Here is a 21,426-nt window from a genome sequence, read left to right on the forward strand (position 1 = left end):
TAATATATATATATATATATATATATATATATATATATATATATATATATATATCTCACCTTCTAACTTTCCGGCACCACAAGATGCTCCAGACTCATCTTATAGTATTCCCTGCCTCAGCCCTAAAATTAACCAGTTCTCCAAGGACTTCTGATTCCTTTTATTGATATTTAGAAACCAAGATATGGACGCTAGGTGCTCGTTACTATTGGGGGTGTCATTGCTTCTAGCCCTTCTCAATGGCTGAGCTAGGAAATATATGTATGTATACCAACTCATGTATCTACACACACATCTATATTTTTTTAATCTATCTAAACATGACTCCATATTACAATAACCTCTGACTCCAATCTAGTACCAGAGGTGTCATTCTAGCCTTCCCCTTTCCTGATTTATAACTTCTTTCCCTGATGTGAGAAACCCAACTCTCATTATCAACAGTTTATTTCCTTATTTGTTCAACCCTAGTATACAAAGTAGTAAAAGAATTCCTAAACCATAACCTTGAGAGAATCAAATTTATAAACCAGAGTGCTTTGTTTGTATACAGTTCTTTTTGTCTTCAGTTTTAACAGTATACAGTCAAAACACTATTTTCCAAGGCCAGCTCCTTTCTTCCTCGTTCCCTTCAGTGTGGCTATGTGATTTATTTGTAATATTAGACTCGTTTGCTAAATGCTACAGTCTCTCTCCACCCCCGCCCACCATACTGGTTGCTTAAAAAAATTTATATACAGTGAAATTCACTTCTTTTGTGGTGCTCAGTTCTATAGCTTTTGACAGATGCATAAAATTATGTGTCAAACATCATAGTTCCATCACCCCAAAAATACTCCAGCGGCAACTGCAATTTTAATTCTGCTTTCTCAGCACCAACCAGGAGGTGGCAGGGTTTCTCTCTGAGACGCAGCCTTCACCATGCAACTGAGCCTGTCTGCTCTGCATGCAAACGGGCCTAGGAAGGCAGCTCTACATCCCTCACACCTCATGTGTCATCTTCTCCTGGCTATGGTTAGAGGGGTTATGTTGGGTAAGCTTCTTCCTCCCTGGAAGAGGCAAGTTTGGCTGAAAGCCTCAGAATCTCACACTCTTGAATGAATAAGCAGGACGATTCATCAGAGAGAGTAGTCAAGAAAGCAACTCATAAATACGCTTTGATAAAATACTCTCGGGCTTCCCTGGTGGTGCAGTGGTTGAGAGTCCGCCTGCCGATGCAGGGGACACAGGTTCGTGCCCCGGTCCGGGAAGATCCCACATGCTGCAGAGTGGCTAGGCCCGTGAGCCATGGCCGCTGAGCCTGTGTGTCCAGAGCCTGTGCTCCATAACGGGAGAGGCCACTCGTAAATTAAAAAAAAAAAAAAAAAAAAAAAAAAATACTCTCAGTGAAGGCAACAAAGGAAGATGAGAAAACTGTAGACCAAAACCAAGTCAGATGACCAGACTCTCTCTTCAATACATTACTTGGTGGCTTGTAAGGATTTCTGCAGGAGTAAACTGATAGTGGGGAAGGGAGAGGATTTCTAGGTAGCAGAAGGAAACTAGCACAGGCAGGACAGTGCAAGGCATGCTTGAGGTACAGTAAATTCTGGACAAATGAGGTTAGAAACACAGACAGGGGACAAAGTTGGTTACAGTTTAAATGCCCTATGAAATGTTTTTATCATTTGGTAAATATAGCACATTCCAACACGCAACTAGTTATCCCATACAGTAGACATGTGAAGCAGTAACACTGTTGTCCATGTGGTTAGGTACAAGTTTTGCTTGATTAATAACAAATTACATTTTAAAAATTATTAACTGTCAATACAACAACCACTAATCCAACTACTTGTAAGTCATTTTACCTCCCTAAGCTGCCTCTGTTAACTGAGGGTAATAGTTAACATAGGGTTGTTGTGTGTATTTAATGAGATAATGCATAGAAAGTATACAAGACTTTTTGGTACACACAATGCTCAGTAAATATTAGTATTGTAAGTAAATTATAAATGACCTATATTTACCTAAATGCCCTTCTATATCTCTCTTACCTCTCTTCATAATAGGCAAGTTTTCAAAAAAATCTTATTATCCCATACACAATTAAAAAAACCAGTCTTTAGTGTCTGCTACAAAACCAATTTGAACAATTCATTAAATCTGACTAATCCCCACCCCATACTACTACTATAAGCTCTTAATACCTCGCTGGGTATTTTATATACATAGTCATATTTAATCCTCTACTGAGCTCTGAAAGTTAAGTATTATCATACCATTTTAAAGGTAAGATTTAGCATCAGAGACATAAAGCAAACTGCCCAAGGTCACAGAGCTAGTCTGTCACCAACCTCTCCCCTCCTGAACCTCTATTCTTTTACTGAACTACACTGCAAGGCTCTCCACCCTCCATGAGAATACTCCTAAAGTTCTGACATTGGCCCTCTTTCTCTTCTGTATCCAAGTTCCCTCTTTGGGTGATTTCTACCCACTAACAAAACTTTACCACCTCTATGCCAATAGCTCCACAAACTTCTACTTGTAAGCAGGACTTTTCAGCTCAGTTCCAATCCGACTTCCTTAGTGGACATCTATGTGTGTGTCCTTCTCAGGTACTTCAAATTCAGCACCTACCAAGGTCAACATTTTGCCCCATTCTTTTATTAATTAATTTACTTTTTTTTTTTTTTTTTTTGCGGTACACGGGCCTCTCACTGTTGTGGCCTCTCCCGTTGCGGAGCACAGGCTCCGGACTCGCAGGCTCAGCGGCCATGGCTCACGGGCCCAGCCGCTCCACGGCATGTGGGATCTTCTCAGACCCGGGCATGAACCCGTGTCCCCTGCATCGGCAGGCGGACTCTCAACCACTGTGCCACCAGGGAAGCCTCAATTAATTTACTTTAATTCGAATTATCAGCTTCAACCTCTGGTACTGCCCAATAGTCAGTATGTCACCAACTCCTATCAGGTGAGCTTCTCCCACATCTCCCCATCTGTGCCATTACTTTCCCCTCCTCCTCTCCTTCAGATCCTTCATACCTTTCTTGTGCACTCTTCTAAATACTTTCTAAGTGTTTTTTCTGCTTCCCCCACCCCAATCCATTCTTCAAAGCTGCCCTCTGGATTAACCCCCTTAGAATATTGGTTTATTCATGTCATCTTAGGCTAATGGCTCTTGGAAAACTTCCCAATAAATCCCAAATTCTTCACCAACCTGGATGCAGATTTCTGGGTATGCCCAACCTGAGTATGCCATGCTTATACCAAACAAAATGATAACACATTCAGGGGACCTACTGCCTTCCTGCCATTTCATATAAAATTCCTGCTTCCTTTCATCATGCCCTGAAAAAAGAACTAGTGGAGTATATTAATACTACTTAGTACCTGATTGTTAATTGGGGTCTTGTCACATGGACCCTGTGCATTCATTCTCACAGGATCCTTAACATCTCACCAGTCTTTTCTCCTACCTAATCTGGGAGATCCCTGTAGGCAGATTCATTTTTGGGTTATGAGTACACAGTACAAGTGCAGGCTTGGGAAATGAATAACTCCAAGGCTTAATGGCTGACGCTAAAGATAAAGTGATGGGTGAAGTGTGGGTAGCAGAGCCACAAGCACCACTCACCCTTCCGGTTCATCCCCATCTGGAGGCATTTGAGCAGGCGGCAGTACTGGCACCTGTTCCTCTGCTTCCGAGACATGACACAGTTCTTGTCACGACTGCACCGATATACCCGCTTGTTGCAAATGCTCCGCTTGAAAAACCCTTTGCACCCCTCACAGGAGATGATTCCATAGTGCAAGCCTGTGGCGCGGTCCCCACAAATGAGACAGGTTCGTTGTTCAGCCCGATCATCTGGAACAGAAACTGAACATATGCAAGTTAGAACACAGTGGAAATAATGGCTTTAAGCCTGCAGATCTAAAATTAGCAACCCTGGATAGACCCAGAACATTACTCTCTCCAGGCTAACTGGCAAAGAGGTGGCATCTTTAAAGCCCTTGTTGCAGGAACAGACTCCTGCATCTACCTGTAGATACCACAAACATAGCCTAACTAAAAAAAGAACTCACATTCCTTCCTCTGAGTTTCATCATCACTTGGACCAGTAACCAAGTCAGAAACCTGGAAGGTATCTTTGACTCCTCCTTCTCCCTTACCTTCTTTAGCAACAGCCCATCACTTCTACCCTGTAGGAAGGTGGTAAGGATTACTTACCATGTATGTAAGTGCCCAGCATATGGTATATACCCAATAAATGACAGTTATAATTATTAACAAGCGAAGAAGCTTCCATGCCCAGCTAAGCCATCCATGCATCCAATAGATATATACTGAGCAACTATTCTCTTCTAGGCACTGTTGTAAGGCATGGATACAGCAATGAATAAAAGACCCTGGTGAAGCTTACATTCCAGCAGAACATCTACTCTGTGTCCAGGCGCTGTACTAGGTATTGGGTATTCAGAAATAAATCATCATAATCCCCATAGTCAAGGAACTCACTGTCTAGCAACAAACAAATTAGTCAAAGCAGAAATTCAGGCTGGAATATAGCTCTTCACTTCCTCTTTGGACCAAGCAAATTCCACTTTGGACCAAGCAACTGCCAAGGAACAGGCATATGACAAAAAAAAGTGCCTTGGTGAACTATGTCAGACCTTGGTAGCGGGTCCAAGAAACCTCCAGCAGAGAAAGACAAATACCATATTATATTACTTAGAAAACAAACTTCTGGTTACCAAAGGGGAAAGGGAGGAGGGAGGGATAAACTGGGAATCTGGGATTAACAAATACATGCTACTATATATAAAATAGATAACAAGGACCTACTGTGTAGCACAGAGAACTATATTCATTGTCTTGTAATAACCTATAATGGAAAAGAATCTAAATATGTATATAACCAAATCACTCTGCTGTACACCTGAACACTGTAAATCAACTATATACCTCAATTAAAAAAACAAAAAGGAAAAAAGAAACCTCCTGCAAAGATTCTGATCTGTGCCAAGCACCTAACACGTGTTATTGTGCTGAATCATCACAACAAACCTAACTGAGGTACCCTTATTTTACAGCTGAGGAAACTCATGAAGCTCATGAGGTAGTATCACTCTTCAACAGTCACCCATCTAGTAAGAAAGGGAACTAGGGCTGGAACCCCCAAAGTCTATGTACCTAACCAACATACTCTGTGGCCACGGCAAGGCGAATCTATCCGTTCTACGCAGGTAAGTCAGGCCCTTCCCTTGGGAAACACACAAACACACACACAGCTTAAAAAAATCCAAGGTCTCCCTTTGTAAATGAACAAACAGAAAGAAGCAAACTGTCCCAAATGGTGCTTGTCCAGATGTCAGATAGAGATTTCTGCACCTCTGATTCTTATAAAGGACTTGAAGGGTATTTAAAGTATGTTTACATTCATTATCTCACTTGTACCAAGACCAGGGCATGGATTATTTTTATCTTATAGATACAGCAAAGAAAATTCGGTGAGTACCAAGCGTGTACCATGCAGTGTTCAAGAAGTTTTTACTGTCTTATTTATTCATCTCAATGACTGTGAGAGGTATCTTTATCCCCATATTACAGAATCAAGAATCTTAAGAGTTAAGAAAGGGCCTTAGAAATTGGCTCCAACAGACCTTTATTTGAGGCATGAAATGAACTCCCTCTACGATATTCTAAGACAAGGGGTTGGAACTCTACTTGCACATATCCAGTGACTCAGTAAGGTACTTCATTCCATTCATTCCGTTTTAGATAGTTTTAATGGTTCAAAAGCTTTTCTTTACACTGAGCCAAAGTCTATTAACCTGAAGCTTTCCTCATTGCCCTGAGTTATGTGCTCATGGGCAAAAAATAAATGTATAACCTAGCCTAGTTCATATACCAACCATTCAGAGATTTAAAGATAAGTGGGGTTCCTAATTTTTCTTCTCCTATTTCTTATTCTTAATCATATAGTATCAAAATTTCTTGTTAAACAAAGTATCCAGAACTAAATGGTTTGATTTTCTCAATTTAAGACTCAATTAGTTTTGTTTATGTATCTGCAGCTGTCAACACCAGTATATACATAGTATTTTATAATTATCAATGCTATGCTATAAAAATGCTACACATTTTATAATGGGAAAAAAATGAAGCTTAAAGAGGTAAGGAAATTTAATTGGTTATATAATCAGGAGTGGAACTGAAATTAGAATTCAAGACTTTCTGATTTTGAGACTGATGAATTTCCAATCCCCCCCTACATTTAATTCACATCTGGTTCACAGACATCTAAATCCTGAAGTATTTATCACATATTAACATTAACGCATGTCTTTCTTATTCCATTCTTGGGAAGTGTAGGATTTCTAAACCCAATGGTAGGACTTTACACTTGTCTTTGATCAAATTTATCTTTATATAAGAAATTCTATGTGTCATTCTGGTCTATGGAACTCTTTGGGGATCTGGTCCTGCCACCCAGTATATTAGTTATTTCTCACTCCTCCTTTTCTCTAATATTGTATGGTCAATATTAGATCATTTTCATTTCCAACCTTAAAACAATATTCAACAGAAATGTGGCCTCAGGCAAGCTGTTGGAGCCCCTTCTCAATCTGACTTAACCAAATTAACCAGCTGGAAACAGCTGTTCAACTAGTTTTGTCTGTTAATTAGGCCAGACATTTCTCTATCTTATACATAAGGATATCATGTTATACGCCTCACTGAAATTTGTCTATCTTTTACATAAGCATATCATGTTATGTTCCTCACATGAAATCTGAAATTTCAGATTCATTACATCTACAGTATTCTTTTACTAGTGAGCCTAACAACACAAAGGAGATGTTCATAACCATATGGCACTCTTAATCTATTCAATGTTCTTAATCTGTTAGTCTACCTGAAAATATAACGGGGAAAAAAAAATCAGGCAAATAAGCGCTTCAAAGTAGAGACTATGGGAACATAGCCAATATTTTATAATTTTAAATGGAGTATAATCTACAAAAATATTGAATCACTATGTTGTACACTTGAAACTAATATTGTAAATCAACCATAATTGAATTTAAAAAATATATATAAAACAACACCACCAACAGAAACAATAGCAACAAAAACAAAGTAGAAACTATGGCTCTTAGTAACTTTAATGCTCAGTAAGATAACAGACACAGTTGTTGATGAAAATCTGAGGGTTTGAAAAATGATAGGTATTTAAAACTCTGAACAAGGCAGCTTGCTATCTACAAAAATAGCAATGGGTTAAAAAATAGTAGGAGAGAAGACTTACTAATTTATCAGAGAAGTTCAATGTTTGTCTTGATCAGGAATACTAGAAGGTAGAAGGGCTCAGACAGTGTACTCTAAAAATACCATTTCCTATGAACAGGAGCCAGGACTCCTAAGAGAAATGGTTGATTTCAGGTTTGAGGCAGAATGTATACAAGATGAGTCTTGCACTACCCAAGACTAATAATGGGGTTATGTCAAAAGGATACAGGGAGCAACATAAAAGCCTCCCTTAAATGGAGCAGATTATGCATCAAAAAGAATGATGGCAATGGATTAAAACACTTCAGATATAAAAATCAATGAGTTCATAATAATATTAAAAAGAAAAACTTCATTAGTTACCACTGGAGGTTTCTAGGACACCAATTCAGTATTCTGAAAACTGATGAATGAAGGGAAAAAAAATCAAACATTAAAGTAAAAACTATTGGAATCTTCCTCTTTTGCTCTCCTCCCCATGAGTAAGAGAAGAGAGGAGGGTGAACACTAAGACAGTTTTTAAGAACTTTAAACTTTAATTGAGAAGACTGGCATTAGGTAAACAGATTTGCCTGGCAGTCAAGGGAAGAGGCTTGGGTGGGGAGGTAGAGTTGAACTCGGGCCCCATGGCAAGGTAAGTCTCAACTCAATGATGGAAAGGAAAGAGACAACTGTCAGCTCTAAAAAATCTTCTGAGCAGAGGCAGTAGAACATAGAGATTAAGAACTTGGTCTCTAAAGTCAGAATCCTTGCGTTCAAATCTAGGCTCTATGACTTACTTCCTGTGTGACTTTGGAAAGCTTCTTAACCTCTCCAGAGGTACCTCAGTTCCTAGTCTATAAAATGTGGGTCATACTACCTTCTTCAAGGAACTGTTGTGAGAATCAATGAGTTAACAGATTACCTATAAATGACATGGAGCTCTAGCTTCCTCATGGTCTGTATTAGAATGAGACAGCTTTATGAACTCTAAAGTACTAGACAATATTGTTGACTGTCTTTTTTTTTTTCCTAACTTAAAAAAACTTGAAAAATTCCACTAGCACAAAGGAGGAGTATTCAGTCAGTCTGGTGGCAGGGTAAGGTAATAACAGATTTCCTAGAGGAGGCGAGTTCTGAAGTATGCCTATCAGTTAGACAAGTGAAAGGAGAGGAGGGTATAAGCAGAAGAAACAACTGGCATATAAAGTAATGTCTCAATTTTGGCGCTAGAAACCTCTAACTTGGGTTTTCCTCAAAACAATCTCATTCATTTCTAGAATAGCCAATATAGTTTACTAAGCTTCAGCAAGACTAACTCAAGATGAGTTACCCAGAAATATCCACAGATACAACATCAAGTTATGTCCTACCCCTCTATATGTAAAAGTCATAATTTGCCCAGAATTTTTTTCCTGCAAGATGTTCTCAAGGATGCTTGCTGGTTACTCATGAGAAATAAATGTAACCACACATGGGCATTGTTAGAAAGGAAGGTAACATGCTTGTCTTTGCTATAGTCTTTCAAAACTTAGAAACAATCTTAAGAATTTATTTTTAATCAGAAATGATTCTAAGGCAGGTAACAGGAACTATCATATAATTTTCATTTCTTCACACATTAACACTCTTGTGTAGAGAGAGAAGGGCTAATACAGAGCTCAGTTAGGGTCACTATGAACACAGATTAATCTTCAGAGGCAGAAACATCAAGTTCAAAGGAAATAATGAAAATGATGAATAAGCAGCTGATATGGTTGGCTTAGAAGATTAATAACAATCTGAACCAGGTAAGAGCCCTATCAACATCTCTTCAGGGTACCAATGACACGTGCCCGCTCACACAAATCGATGTTCCTGTTTCTACATCATTTAGCAAGAACAAAAAGTAAATGAATACAAGGATATTTATAAATGAATCTATCTGGTCATCAATCTGACCAGAATTTTACAATACTAAGGTTCTTGTTTTATAAAAGTGGCAGGACCCCTTAGTTACACCTAACCAAGATTATACTGCAGTAGTAAGTCTCAATCAAAAACATTAACAGTGGGCTTCCCTGGTGGCGCAGTGCTTAAGAATCCACCTGCCAATGCAGGGGACACAGGTTTGAGCCCTAGTCCGGGAAGATCCCACATGCCGCAGAGCAACTAAGCCCGTGCGCCACAACTACTGAGCCTGCACTCTAGAGGCTGCGAGCCACAACTACTGAAGCCCGCACACCTAGAGCTCGTGCTCTGCAACAAGAGAAGCCACTGCAATGAGAAGCCTGCGCACCGCAACCAACAGTAGCCCCCGGTAGCTGCAAGTAGAGAAAGCCTGCGTACAGCAAAAAAGACCCAACTCAGCCAAAAATAAATAAATAAATATATTAAAAGAAAAAAGAAAACCATTAACAGTAACATCTGGTACCATGACTGCTACATAGAAGAAGCTCATCTTGTTGAATGAATGAATGAATGAATAAATGAATAAATACTATGGCTTAGTGCAGTGTTTTCGAAATTATGTCATAACCCATAGCATCACGACTAGCATTTTTAGAAAAAATGAAAGAAAATATCAAAGTGCATCACATGTAGTAAGGGTAAATATTGTGAAACCTTCCTTTCAATTAAAGTGTGTGCATTTTATGTCTGTGTGTACATGTGTGCAGTGGATCACAATGTACTATGGATCAAATTGTAAAAAGTTTAAAATACACTGATTTTGTGGTTAAGACACACTGGGTATGAATTCCAGCTCTGCCACATCCTAGCTTTGTTAACTGTGGACACACAACTCAGTTCTCTTAAGTCTCATTATCAACTGTAAAATAGAGATAACAATAGTACTCACCTCATGCAGTTGCTAGGGAATAAACGATTATAGGTAATGACAACAGCCATCATGTACCTGGTGCTTATTATGTAACAAGTTCTGTTCTATATGTGTCACATATAATAATTCGCTCATTCCTCACAACTCTATTATCCCCATTTTGTAGATGTAAAAGACTGAGGCACACATAGGATAAAAAATATGCCCCAGGTCCTCAACAGGACCTAGCTATCTAGTGGGTAGCAGAGCCAGGATTCTAAGCAGACAATCTTGAACCAGGATCTGAGACCTTTCATACTACACTATACTGCTTAATACAATTCCTAATATACAGTAAATACAGTAAATGTCAGTTGCGCTACTGTTATTAAAGATACATTTCCTGTAATATCAGAACCTGATAAAAAATTGCAACTTATGGAACATTCTGGAAAGTATTTTGTTTAAAAACAATCCATCTTAAAAGCAATAAATAGTGCTTTAATTAAAAAAAACAAAAGGCTTTGATAGAAATCAAATTATTATTATTAAACTCTTGGCAAATTAGGAATAGAAAATAAACTTGCTTAATATAATAAAGACTATCTAAACAAACCTGTACCAAATATCATACTTAATGGTGAAATGCTTTAAAAAACCTTTTCTTTTGAGATTGGAAGACAAGGATGGCCCATTATCAATACCTTCATTCAACATTGTACTGGAGGTTCTAGCAAGCACAGTAAAATTAAAAAAAAAATACAAAAACGAACTATATTTCTATCCCAGCCACAAACAGAAATGAAATTTCAAAAGATGCCATTTACAATAGCATATAAACATACCTAACTAGGTAACATACCTAAACATACTAAACATATAAAATACCTAGGTTGCAATCTAATAAAGACATATAAGATCTCTATGTAAAAATTTTAATATACTTATTTAATGTGAAATATTTCTAAGATAAATTGAAGAAGATTTCAGTAAATGGACAGGTATGTTATGATCATAGATTGGAAGAGTTATTATTGTAAAGATCTACAGAGTCAGTAAAATTCCATTCAAAATTCCAGTTCTGTGTGTGTGTGTCTATACCTGACAAGCTAATTCTAAATGTATATGTAAATGCAAAAGAACAAAAATAGCACAAATACTTAAGAAAAAATAAGATGACTTTATCTACCACATATCAATATTCATTTTACAGCTATAGTAATTAAGATATCTTTTACTAGCTCACAGGTAGACAAACAGACCAAAGGAACTGAATGGAGAATCCTACAACATCATCATACATATATGGATATTTAATTTATGATATGAGTGGCACTGCAGAGCAGTGAGGAAAATACAATTCTTTTCCATGAACAATGTTGGGACAATCAGATACCTAATATGGAAAAAAAATAGAAACTTGATCCTACCTCACCCCATGCAAAATGTTTAATTCCAAGTAGAGAGCAGACCCAAGTATCAAAAGCAAAATAAGGGCTTCCCTGGTGGCGCAGTGGTTGCGAGTCCGCCTGCTGATGCAGGGGACGTGGGTTCGTGCCCCGGTCCGGGAAGATCCCACATGCCGCGGAGCGGCTGGGCCCGTGAGCCATGGCCGCTGAGCCTGCGCGTTCAGAGCCTACGCTCTGCAACGGGAGAGGCCACAGCAGTGAGAGGCCCGTGTACTGCCAAAAAAAAAAAAAAGCAAAATAATATACCACTCAGAAGATAATAAAGAAGAATATCTTCATGATTTTGGGATAGGAAGAGATTTCTGAAACAGGCCATAAAAAGCACGAACATAAAGGAAAACATTAATAAAATTGGACTTCATTAAAATGAAGAACTTCAAGAGAGTGATAAGGCAAGCCACAGTGTGAAAGAAGATATAAGCAATACACACAACCTAGAGTGCTCACATCCAGCACATGTAAAATTCTTTTACATCAATAAGAAAAAAGCAACCCAGTAGAAAACTGGGCAAGAGACCTGAACAGGCATTTCACAAAGGAGGCTATCCATATAATCAATAAACTTATGAAAAGATGTTCAAACCTATCAGTAATCAAAGACATGCAAATTAAGACATACAAATTAAAACCATAGTGATACACTATTACACATCCATTAGAATGGCTAAAAATTAAAAATGACTTCAAGCTATGGTGGCAATTTGGAAAAACTAACTTTCACATACCATTGGTAGAAGTGTTTTACTGGTACAACTACTATAGAAGTGTGTCATTATTAGAGTTGAAGATACACCTTATCTTATGACCCATCCCAGGTACATACCCAACAGAAATACATGCACATGTGTATTAGAAGACAAGTTCAAAGATGTTCACAGCAACATGCTTTATAAAAGTCCCAAATTAAAAATTACCATACATTCATCAACTTACTGTAGATAAACAGTGTAATTCGTACAATATAATACTTTACAGCAGTAAAGATATTTGAACTACTGCAACAGCAAAGATGACGCATACAAACAGTGTTGGGTAAAAGAAACCAGGAAAAAAAGAATGCATACTGTAGGATTCCATTTGTATTAAGTAAGTTAAAACAACAACAGCAACAACAATAACAAACAAGCAATAGAGGGGAAAGAGACACAGAGTGAAGAGAGTGCTGGGGTGGAGAGAAGCTTTTGGATCCTGTCAAGGTTCTATTTCTTGATTTGAGTGGTGCCTGTTTTATATTAATTCATTAGGCTGTAAATTTGTGTTTTATTTACTTTTCTCTAAGTGTTATATTTCACAATAAAAAGGTTGAAAACAAAAGATAGCAGGGCACTTCAGGAAAGGAAAAGGACATCATCAATACTAAAATGAAAGAACACAAACGTAAGGTGTGTTTGAAGGAACTGCATAGGATATTATAGTTAAGTAGAGAGGAATGGTCAGAGATAAGTCCAGAAAGCTAGTTTGGAACAGAGTGCAATTGATTTTATCCTACTGATAAAAGGCTACTGAGATTTTAAAATAGAGGTATGTCTGGATCAAAGCAGTATTTTTAGGAATATTAACCTCACAATGATGTGCAGGTTGCCACAAGATGGATGGCATGGGCATCTAGGTAACAGGAATGATAACAAAGGAATGGCTGAATGGAAGTGAAAAGAAAGCACAGGAGCCCTAGAGACGGCTTGTTGACCGACTAGATTCCAGAGGGGGGTGAGGGGAGGACGGGATAGGAAAGTGTTTAAAAAATGAACTCGAGGTTCTAAACCAAGGTGGCTGTGAGAAATGTGATATCACTAATAGAAAAGAGTAAAGCAAAAGCTAAGTGAGGGACAAAAATCAATGGCTTTAGTTTAACAGAGGATGATGGGCAAGTCAAACAGAAGTCTTCCAAAGGCAGTTACTTAGAGGACAATCGTTCAGGCTAGAATGAAGGATTTGGGAGTCATCAACCCAAGGGAGGGTTGAAGCTATGGCAACAGGTTAGAACTCCAAGGAGGAAGGGGATGTGCGGAGAAGCAGCCGGAAGGTAAAATGGAGACACAGAGAGGGAAAGGTAAGAAGTTAGGGAAAGAAAGTGAGATGACATGATCAAAGAAGAAACAGGTAGAATATAAACCCATGATTGTGAGAAAGATAAGGGACAAAAGGGGTTTCACAAAGAAGAAGAGCACTGTCAAACACAACACAGGTCAAAAAGTGTGAGGAATAAGAAAAGGCTCAAAGATCACTGATGAGAAGTTTCAGTGAACTGGTTAGAACAAAAATCAGATTCAGTTAAAAACAGGTGAGTGGTAAAGATATAAAATTAGTATTTTATTATCACTCCAAGAGTGCTCTATAGAGAAACATTTTGCAGGAAGAAGCAACAGATTTAAGCAAATGTTTATTTTTTAACCAGGAGAAATTCATATGCATTTAAAGAAGATAAACATAAGAATAAAGCCTTTTAAGAGGATTAAGAACTGTAATCCAGACATACTTTCAAAATAAAAAGCAATGAAATGTAAAAAAATTAAACCTTAAAATTTTTCTTATGTATTTTATTTTTATTAAGAAAAAGATAAAGGTACGTGCCTAGTGTCAGAAAAGGAAAGCGATTTACCCAAGGTCACACAGCTAGTCAGTGATGGATCTGAACCTCAACCTTACTACTTTTCCAAAGACAGACTTCCCATTATACAAACTACCTCCTATGGGGGTGGGGTACCGGAAGAGAAGGATGGTATGTATCAAAATTGAGCCTCAGTGCTGCTGCTGCCTTTCTTTTTTTTTTTTTAACCAAAGAAACAACTGGAGTCACAACAAAATCTGTGTAACTAGATGTATTCTTACCATGCTGTGAGTGAGCACTAAGTACCTTCATATTAGCAACCAGTTCTACTTTAACTTGGTTAAATGCAGACCAAAACCTGTTGTCGAAATGTGTCTTACTGTCATACCTCCACTCAGCACTGCTGTTACAAAAATACCTCCCCAACCCCACAAAGAGCATTTTACCCATTCCAAGGGCTCAGGTTACGCAAATTACATTTGGAAACTGATTTTTATCAAAACCTGCTTTTCAGACTGTGATGAAGGCCAGATTTAAGAAATGGAGAGTACAGCTGCTCACTAGACCAAAATTATGCTGACAGCTCAGGCAATCTGGAACTTGGCTGGCTAAAGCGTATCAAAAACAAAGGGGATCTGTTTCAACTGGATTGCTGGTTCTAACTCACTGATCAGTTGCATAGTCTAAGTACTGACTGCACTCGGTTTTATAGGTTGCCACTATCTGAAATGAAGGCATCAGGCGGTGTAGCAGAAATGAAATTGGGAACAGGTACCCTCAAAATTTCATTTGTGAATATAGAATTCAAACAGAAATAAGTAAAAATCATAGGATTTCTCCTCTACTAATATATTCTTCCTCCTCTACACTTAACACTATAAAAATCCATTTCCAGAGGCCGCACATGGAGTTCCACAGAGGACATTTCTAAAAAATGACAACAGTTGAATGAAAGCAAGTGAGCAATTTACAAGACTGGTATTAACTGAATGTTTGGAAATTATCCCTATATGTCACTGAATGAAAGATGGGAAAAAGACAATGTTACCACCATTAACTGCTTAGGCCTGGAAACACAGATGAAATGGTTCACAAATTACAATTAACTGAATGCCACAGGAAATGAATTCAGGGAAAATATTATCCCATCACTCAACAGGTGGGGGTAAGAACATAAAGTTTCAGACCAAAGTCCCTAGTTCCTTCCAGTCTCTTATACGTAGGAATCTTTGAACTAGGAATCAAGTTTCAATTTGCAATGAAAACAGTTTTCATATTCATGCAAATTTAGGTTTTCCAGTTGGAGAAAAAAACTTGCAGATTTGTGGTTTCTCCTATTTGGATTGTTAATGGGAACTTTTAAGGATTCCTTGTTCATTTAGGGAAAAAAAGAGTTGGTTGATTCTGAGGAGTCTTCTCTGAAAAAAAAAGTAAACATATATTTCATTAATAGATAGCTTGGATCCCCGCATTATGCCTCTAAACAAGTATTTCTGAATTTGGAAGTATTAAGTAGACATTGATTCACTATTTAATAATTCTTACTTCAAATCATCTCTTGACATTTATTCACTAAATAAATATTTGAGGACTTCTCTGTGCCTCTGGAACTATGAACGTGACCAGTAAGATGGCCTTGTTCTAGAAAAGCAGAAGCTGCTCATCTGTGTGATAGTGGTGGTGATGAGGGCTGGGGATGAAGTGAACCAGACGTGCTATACCACATGGATTCATAAGGGCTGAGAGTAGTTACTATGGCTCCTGAAGCTTAAACATGGCTCCCTGTAGTAAAAACATACCAATCTTGAGAATTCCCTGGCAGTCTAGAGGTTAGGATTTGGCACTTTCACTGAAGGGGCCTGGATTCAATCCCTGGTCAGGGAACTAAGATCCCACAAGCCATGTGGTACAAACAAAAAAAGAAAAAAACCCATACTGATCTTAATTCAATCTGTGGACACTGCCCAACCTGAACCAGCCTGCTCCCTCCTTATTTCCACCAAGAGTTTTTAGCCTTCGGAGTTTAATATCCCTAGTCCCCAAAACTGACTTACACAGTATATGATTTCTAGTCCTCTTATCACACTGGTCATCTATCTGCCTTCTCCTCTGGACATGTTCCTGCTTGTAAGGATCTTATGAAAATATGATACTCACAATCTAGTGTGGATTGATGAGTACGTAACAGAGGGGGTGTATTTCCCCTAGTCCCTTTTATATGTATATATTTTTTGGCTGCGCCACGCAGCTTATGGGATCTTAGTTCCCCAACCAGGGATTGAACCCAGGCCCTCGGCAGTGAGAGTGCAGAGTCCTAACCACTGGACCTGTATACTATGTTTTTAATGAATGCAAATTGGATTTATCACCTTTAGGGTGTCTGTAATGTATCTGTGACAGTATAATACTATATATATGACTGCATAAAAGATAATGGATTAATATTATTAATCAGTCCTGAGTATATGGTAACTCAAATCTCTCAGTCTTTTTTTCATGTTTTGCTGCTAAGCTGCCTCATTCACATCCTGTAAACTGGAACTTGGTGCCAAATAAAAGACTGTTTATTGCCTTGTCTGAGTCACCCTGATGTTCCTGCCTATTAAGATGATATGAGCTTTCCCTCCTAGGTTTGGGTGTTCAATAGAAGCCTACAACCCACATTCCACATCCGTACTTCCAGCTTTTATACAAAATTGGTGAGGGTTAAGCTAGGCTTGTGATCTCAGGCTGTGATCTATCAAAAAGTAATACAGTTGGGGCTTCCCTGGTGGTGCAGTGGTTGAGAGTCCGCCTGCCGATGCAGGGGACACGGGTTCGTGCCCCGGTCCGGGAGGAACCCACATGCCGCGGAGCGGCTGGGCCCGTGAGCCATGGCCGCTGAGCCTGTGCGTCCGGAGCCTATGCTCCGCAACGGGAGAGGCCACAACAGTGAGAGGCCCGTGTACCGCAAAAAAAAGAAAAAAAGAAAAAAAAATACAGTAAATAGTGATTTTTTAATATCAAAATGTATTCAAGTTATATTTATAACTTTTCCCAATTTTATTGAGGCATAATTGACATATAGTACTGTATAAGTTTAAGGTGCACAGCATAATGACTTGAAATGATGACTTGTGAAATGATTAGAAGTATAGTGATTAAAAGAATGAGCTATGAAGTCAAATCTCTGTCTGGATTCAAATCTCAGCTTTTACATTTAGTAAATGTATGGCCTCAGTTCCCTCATTTGTAAAATGAAGGTAATAATACTACTTACATCACAAAGTTGCTGTGAGGACTGAGTTCATACATGTAACATACTTAGTGCTTAGAACAAACTTAATGTACATTAAGTTCCTGGCACACAATAAAAGCTCAATAAATGTGCGATATTATTATTACTATTATTATATCATCACCATTTTGTCTCAGGATACCCATCAGTAAAATGAGCACAGTGATTCCCCCTGAAACGTTCCTATGAGGACTAAACAGGAATGTATGAGAAAGTGCCCCATATATTCTAAAATTCAGGATACCTGTGAAGAAAGGTGGTAACTGACCAGAGTGAGCTTCTAACTCATGCCTGGGCCTACTGGGTTTGCGTGCCAGTCAGGTGCAGAAAAACACCTATAGTCGCGCTTATATGGCTTTCCTCAGTGCCTGATTGCTCCCCTCTACATTTACTTTTGGTTTTGGAGATCGCTGCTTAGGTTAGAGAACTAAAAATTTACTTATTAAGCTTTTGCAGCAAACTGCCCTTGAAGTTTTTTTTTGTTTATTTATTTTTATTGTTATTCTAAAGTCAAAAGCAACCCCAGCTGTGCATCCCTGTTAATCACTATTTTAGCTGTGTGACAATCTCTCTAAGCTTCAGTTTCTTCGTCTATAAAGCCAAAGATATTCATCTTTCAGGACTGTTGTGAGACTGAAGAGATTAAAATACGTAAAAGATTTGTGAAAGTGAAAATATACACAGTACAATCATACCAAGCCATTAAACCAGAGTCATCAAAATCTCCTTTAGGAAAGTATGTATATATATAAAATTATCTTTGGGTTTATTCCAAAGGCACTCCCAGGGACTTTCATTAGTGTAGCTTTCAACTGTCAAAATCCTGTGCTTCCACCATCAGACACTCAATTAGAGGGTGATCTGGCTACTGAAGGAGTCATTGAAAAGGATATTACAGACATTGAAAGTTGATGTGTTTGTTGCATTATCTCAGTTATTCGTGACTTCTCTGATTAGTTGGTCCTGGACTATGGAGTCATTAAATTTCAGAGCCAGAAGAGGCTTTAGAAATAAACTAGTTCCTCATCCTCACGTTATAGATGGAGAAACTGAGGTCCAGAGAATTAAAGTAACTTGCACATGTTTGTGTAAGTAACCTCTACACTACAGCTGCCTCTGCATTTCATTTAGCCTTTAAATGACCTATGTATCTATAATAATATTGTTATTCTGGATCACATGAATTTGCATACCAAACCTTCTATTCTAGTAACAGAAATTGGGAATACTATGGAATCATGAGTGTTAAAGTGTTCAAGGCAACTTTCTGAAATTTAAATATCGTAACCGAATATAGATGGGCCCTCAAAATCCCTATATAGCTTCACACTGAAATCCTTAAAATATATATGTAGACTCTCTATATATTGGGTTGGCCAAAATGTTCGGGTTTTTCCGTAACACCCTACAAAAAACCCGAATGAACGTTTTGGCCAACCCAATATATTTAGAGATAGAGTGGACTACTTATCTGTCCTGATCACTGCTGGGCCTATCCACGGAGTCTTATAAAGTGAAAAGTACTCAAGAATGTTTGCTTGATGAATGAAAGAAACTGGATAAGCATCTCAATTCTTTCCTTTTTGAAACATTGTCCTCCCTTGGCTTCTAGAATACCTCTCTCCTGGCTTTCCTACTTTCTCAGTCTCTCTCCCTCTTTTTTTTTTTTTTGCGGTACGCGGGCCTCTCCCGTTGCAGAGTACAGGCTCCGGACGCGCAGGCTCAGCAGCCATGGCTCACGTGCCCAGCCGCTCCGCGGCATGTGGGATCTTCCCGGACCGGGGCACGAACCCGTGTCCCCTGCATTGGCAGGCGGACTCCCAACCACTGCGCCACCAGAGAAGCCCTCTCCTCTCTCTTTTTAAAAAAATTTATTTCTTTTTGGCTGCGTTGGGTCTTCATTGCTGCACACGGGCTTTCTCTAGTTGCGGTGAGTGGGGGCTACTCTTCGTTGCGGTGTGTGGGCTTCTCACTGTGGTGGCTTCTCTTGCTGCAGAGCACGGGCTCTAGGTGAGTGGGCTTCAGTAGTTGTGGTGCACGGGCTGAGCAGTTGTGGCTTGTGGGCTCTAGGCGCACAGGCTTCAGTAGTTGTGGCGCATGGGCTTAGTTGCTCCACGGCACGTGGGATCTTCCTGGACCAGGGATCGAACCCGTGTCCCTTGCACCGGCAGGCGGATTCTTAACCACTATGCCACCAGGGGAAGTCCCCCGGCCCTTTCTTAAACTACCATCATCTCTCACTTGGATGACCATTCATTCTAATAATGGTTTCCCTACTTCTCCTTGGCTCCCTACAATCCATTTTCCAATCCATTCTATAAAGTAGTGGGCGGGCCGGGGTGGGGTGGGTCTTTAAAAATTCTCCTCATTAGGCTGTAAATACTTCCTCTTGCACATGAAGTAAAATCCATGGCCTATATATAGTCCTATATGATCAGGTTCTGGCCTAATTCTCTGACCTCATCGAATTCTACCCTTCCTCCACTCACTGGAAATAATCCTTTCTCATTTTCAAAAGAGAAATCTCTATCTAGGGAGAGGATTTCAGACGGGGAAATCACAGTACATCAATTCAATTGTTTAACATTTCTAAACTGTGAGAATTTAGAATGTAGAATTGTGAGAAAACCCACTGTAGAACTGTGAGAAAAACCCCTGGGTCATAAAGCACAGGTTGGCTCTTAAAGAAAAAGTCTGAGAGTTGTAAAAGCATGAGGTGTAAACTATGATTTAAGAATAATCTGGAAATATAAGCAAGCCGCTTTAATAAGTACACACTACACCCTTTCCATCTTCAGTCATTCAATTTCTGTAAAGAAAACTCATCCAAAAAGGAATCCATATCCAGAATATATAAAGAACTGTCAAAATTCAATAATGAAAAACCAAATACCACAATTTAAAAATGGAAAGACCTGGACATTTCACCAAAGAGGATATGTGGCTGCAAATAAACATGAAAAGATGGTCAACATCATTAGCTGTTAGAGAAATGAGATACCACAATGAGGTATCACTACATATTAGAATGGCTAAAAAAAATTTTTGTTTTCAATTCTTTCCACCACTCTGCTTCTATGTATTCCCACAGTAGATATGTTTATACAAATATAAGTCCTTAACTAATAAATAAAATTACATGTGAACTAATTTTTTAGAAGATTCTGATCACATAATACTTTTTTATAAACAGATTTGCTATTTGGTTCATTATTTTTTAAATTTATTTTTTATTAAGGTAATATTGGTTTATAACATTATTTAAGTTTCATGTATGCAACATTATATTTTTACTTCTGTCAACCCTACAGTGTGCTCACCATCAAAAATTTAGTTTCCATCTGTCACAATACAGTTGATCCCCATTACCCATTTCACCCTCCCCTATCAACTGCCTCCTCCTCCGGTAACCACTACTCTGTTCTCTGTATCTACATGCTTGTTTTTGTTTGGTTTGTTCATTTATTTTTGTTGTTGTTGTTTGCTTTTTATATTCCACATATGAGTGAAAAAAATATGGCATTTGTCTTCCTCCATCTGACTTAGCTCACTTAGCAAAATACCCTCAAGCTTCATCCATAGTTACAAATGGCAAGACTTCATCTCTCTCTCTTTTTTTTCGATCTGGACCATTTTTAAAGTCTTTATTGAATTTGTTACAATATTGCTTCTGTTCTATGTTTTGGCTCTCTTGGCCCTAGGCATGTGGGATCCTAGCTCCCCCACCAGGGATTGAACCCACACTGCCCACATTGGAAGGCGAAGTCTTAACCACTGGACCACCAGGGAAGTCCAAAGATTTCATCTCTTTTTATGGCTCAGTAGTATTCCATTGTATATGTATATCACATCTTCTTTATCCATAGAATGGCTAAAATTTAAAAACACCAATACCAAGTGATGGTGAAGACCTAGAGCAGTTAGAATTCTCATACACTGCAACTGAGAATGTAAAATGATGAAAGCACTATGGAAAGCAGTTTGGCAGGTTCTCATAAAGTTAAACATATCCTTACCATATGACCCATCAAGTCTACTCCTAGTTATTTACCATAGAAAATAAATACTTTGGTTCACACA

At 38.6% G+C, this 21,426-nt stretch overlaps 1 protein-coding gene across 4 annotated transcripts in view; it reads right to left on the reverse strand.

Annotated features, from left to right (window-relative positions):
* NR6A1 (nuclear receptor subfamily 6 group A member 1) overlaps positions 1-21,426 on the reverse strand; it is a 204,704-nt gene that overhangs the window by 32,282 nt on the left and 150,996 nt on the right. For 2 of the 4 annotated variants that reach the window (XM_065878578.1, XM_065878577.1), the window contains exon 3: positions 3,617-3,859. In XM_065878578.1, coding sequence (XP_065734650.1) covers positions 3,617-3,859 — 243 coding nt within the window. The remainder of the gene's footprint in view (positions 1-3,616; positions 3,860-21,426) is intronic. The other 2 variants (XM_065878580.1, XM_065878579.1) reach the window with 1 other exon arrangement.

This window comes from Phocoena phocoena, chromosome 6 (assembly GCF_963924675.1).
Source record: "Phocoena phocoena chromosome 6, mPhoPho1.1, whole genome shotgun sequence".
In the NCBI taxonomy this organism is placed as follows: domain Eukaryota; kingdom Metazoa; phylum Chordata; class Mammalia; order Artiodactyla; family Phocoenidae; genus Phocoena; species Phocoena phocoena.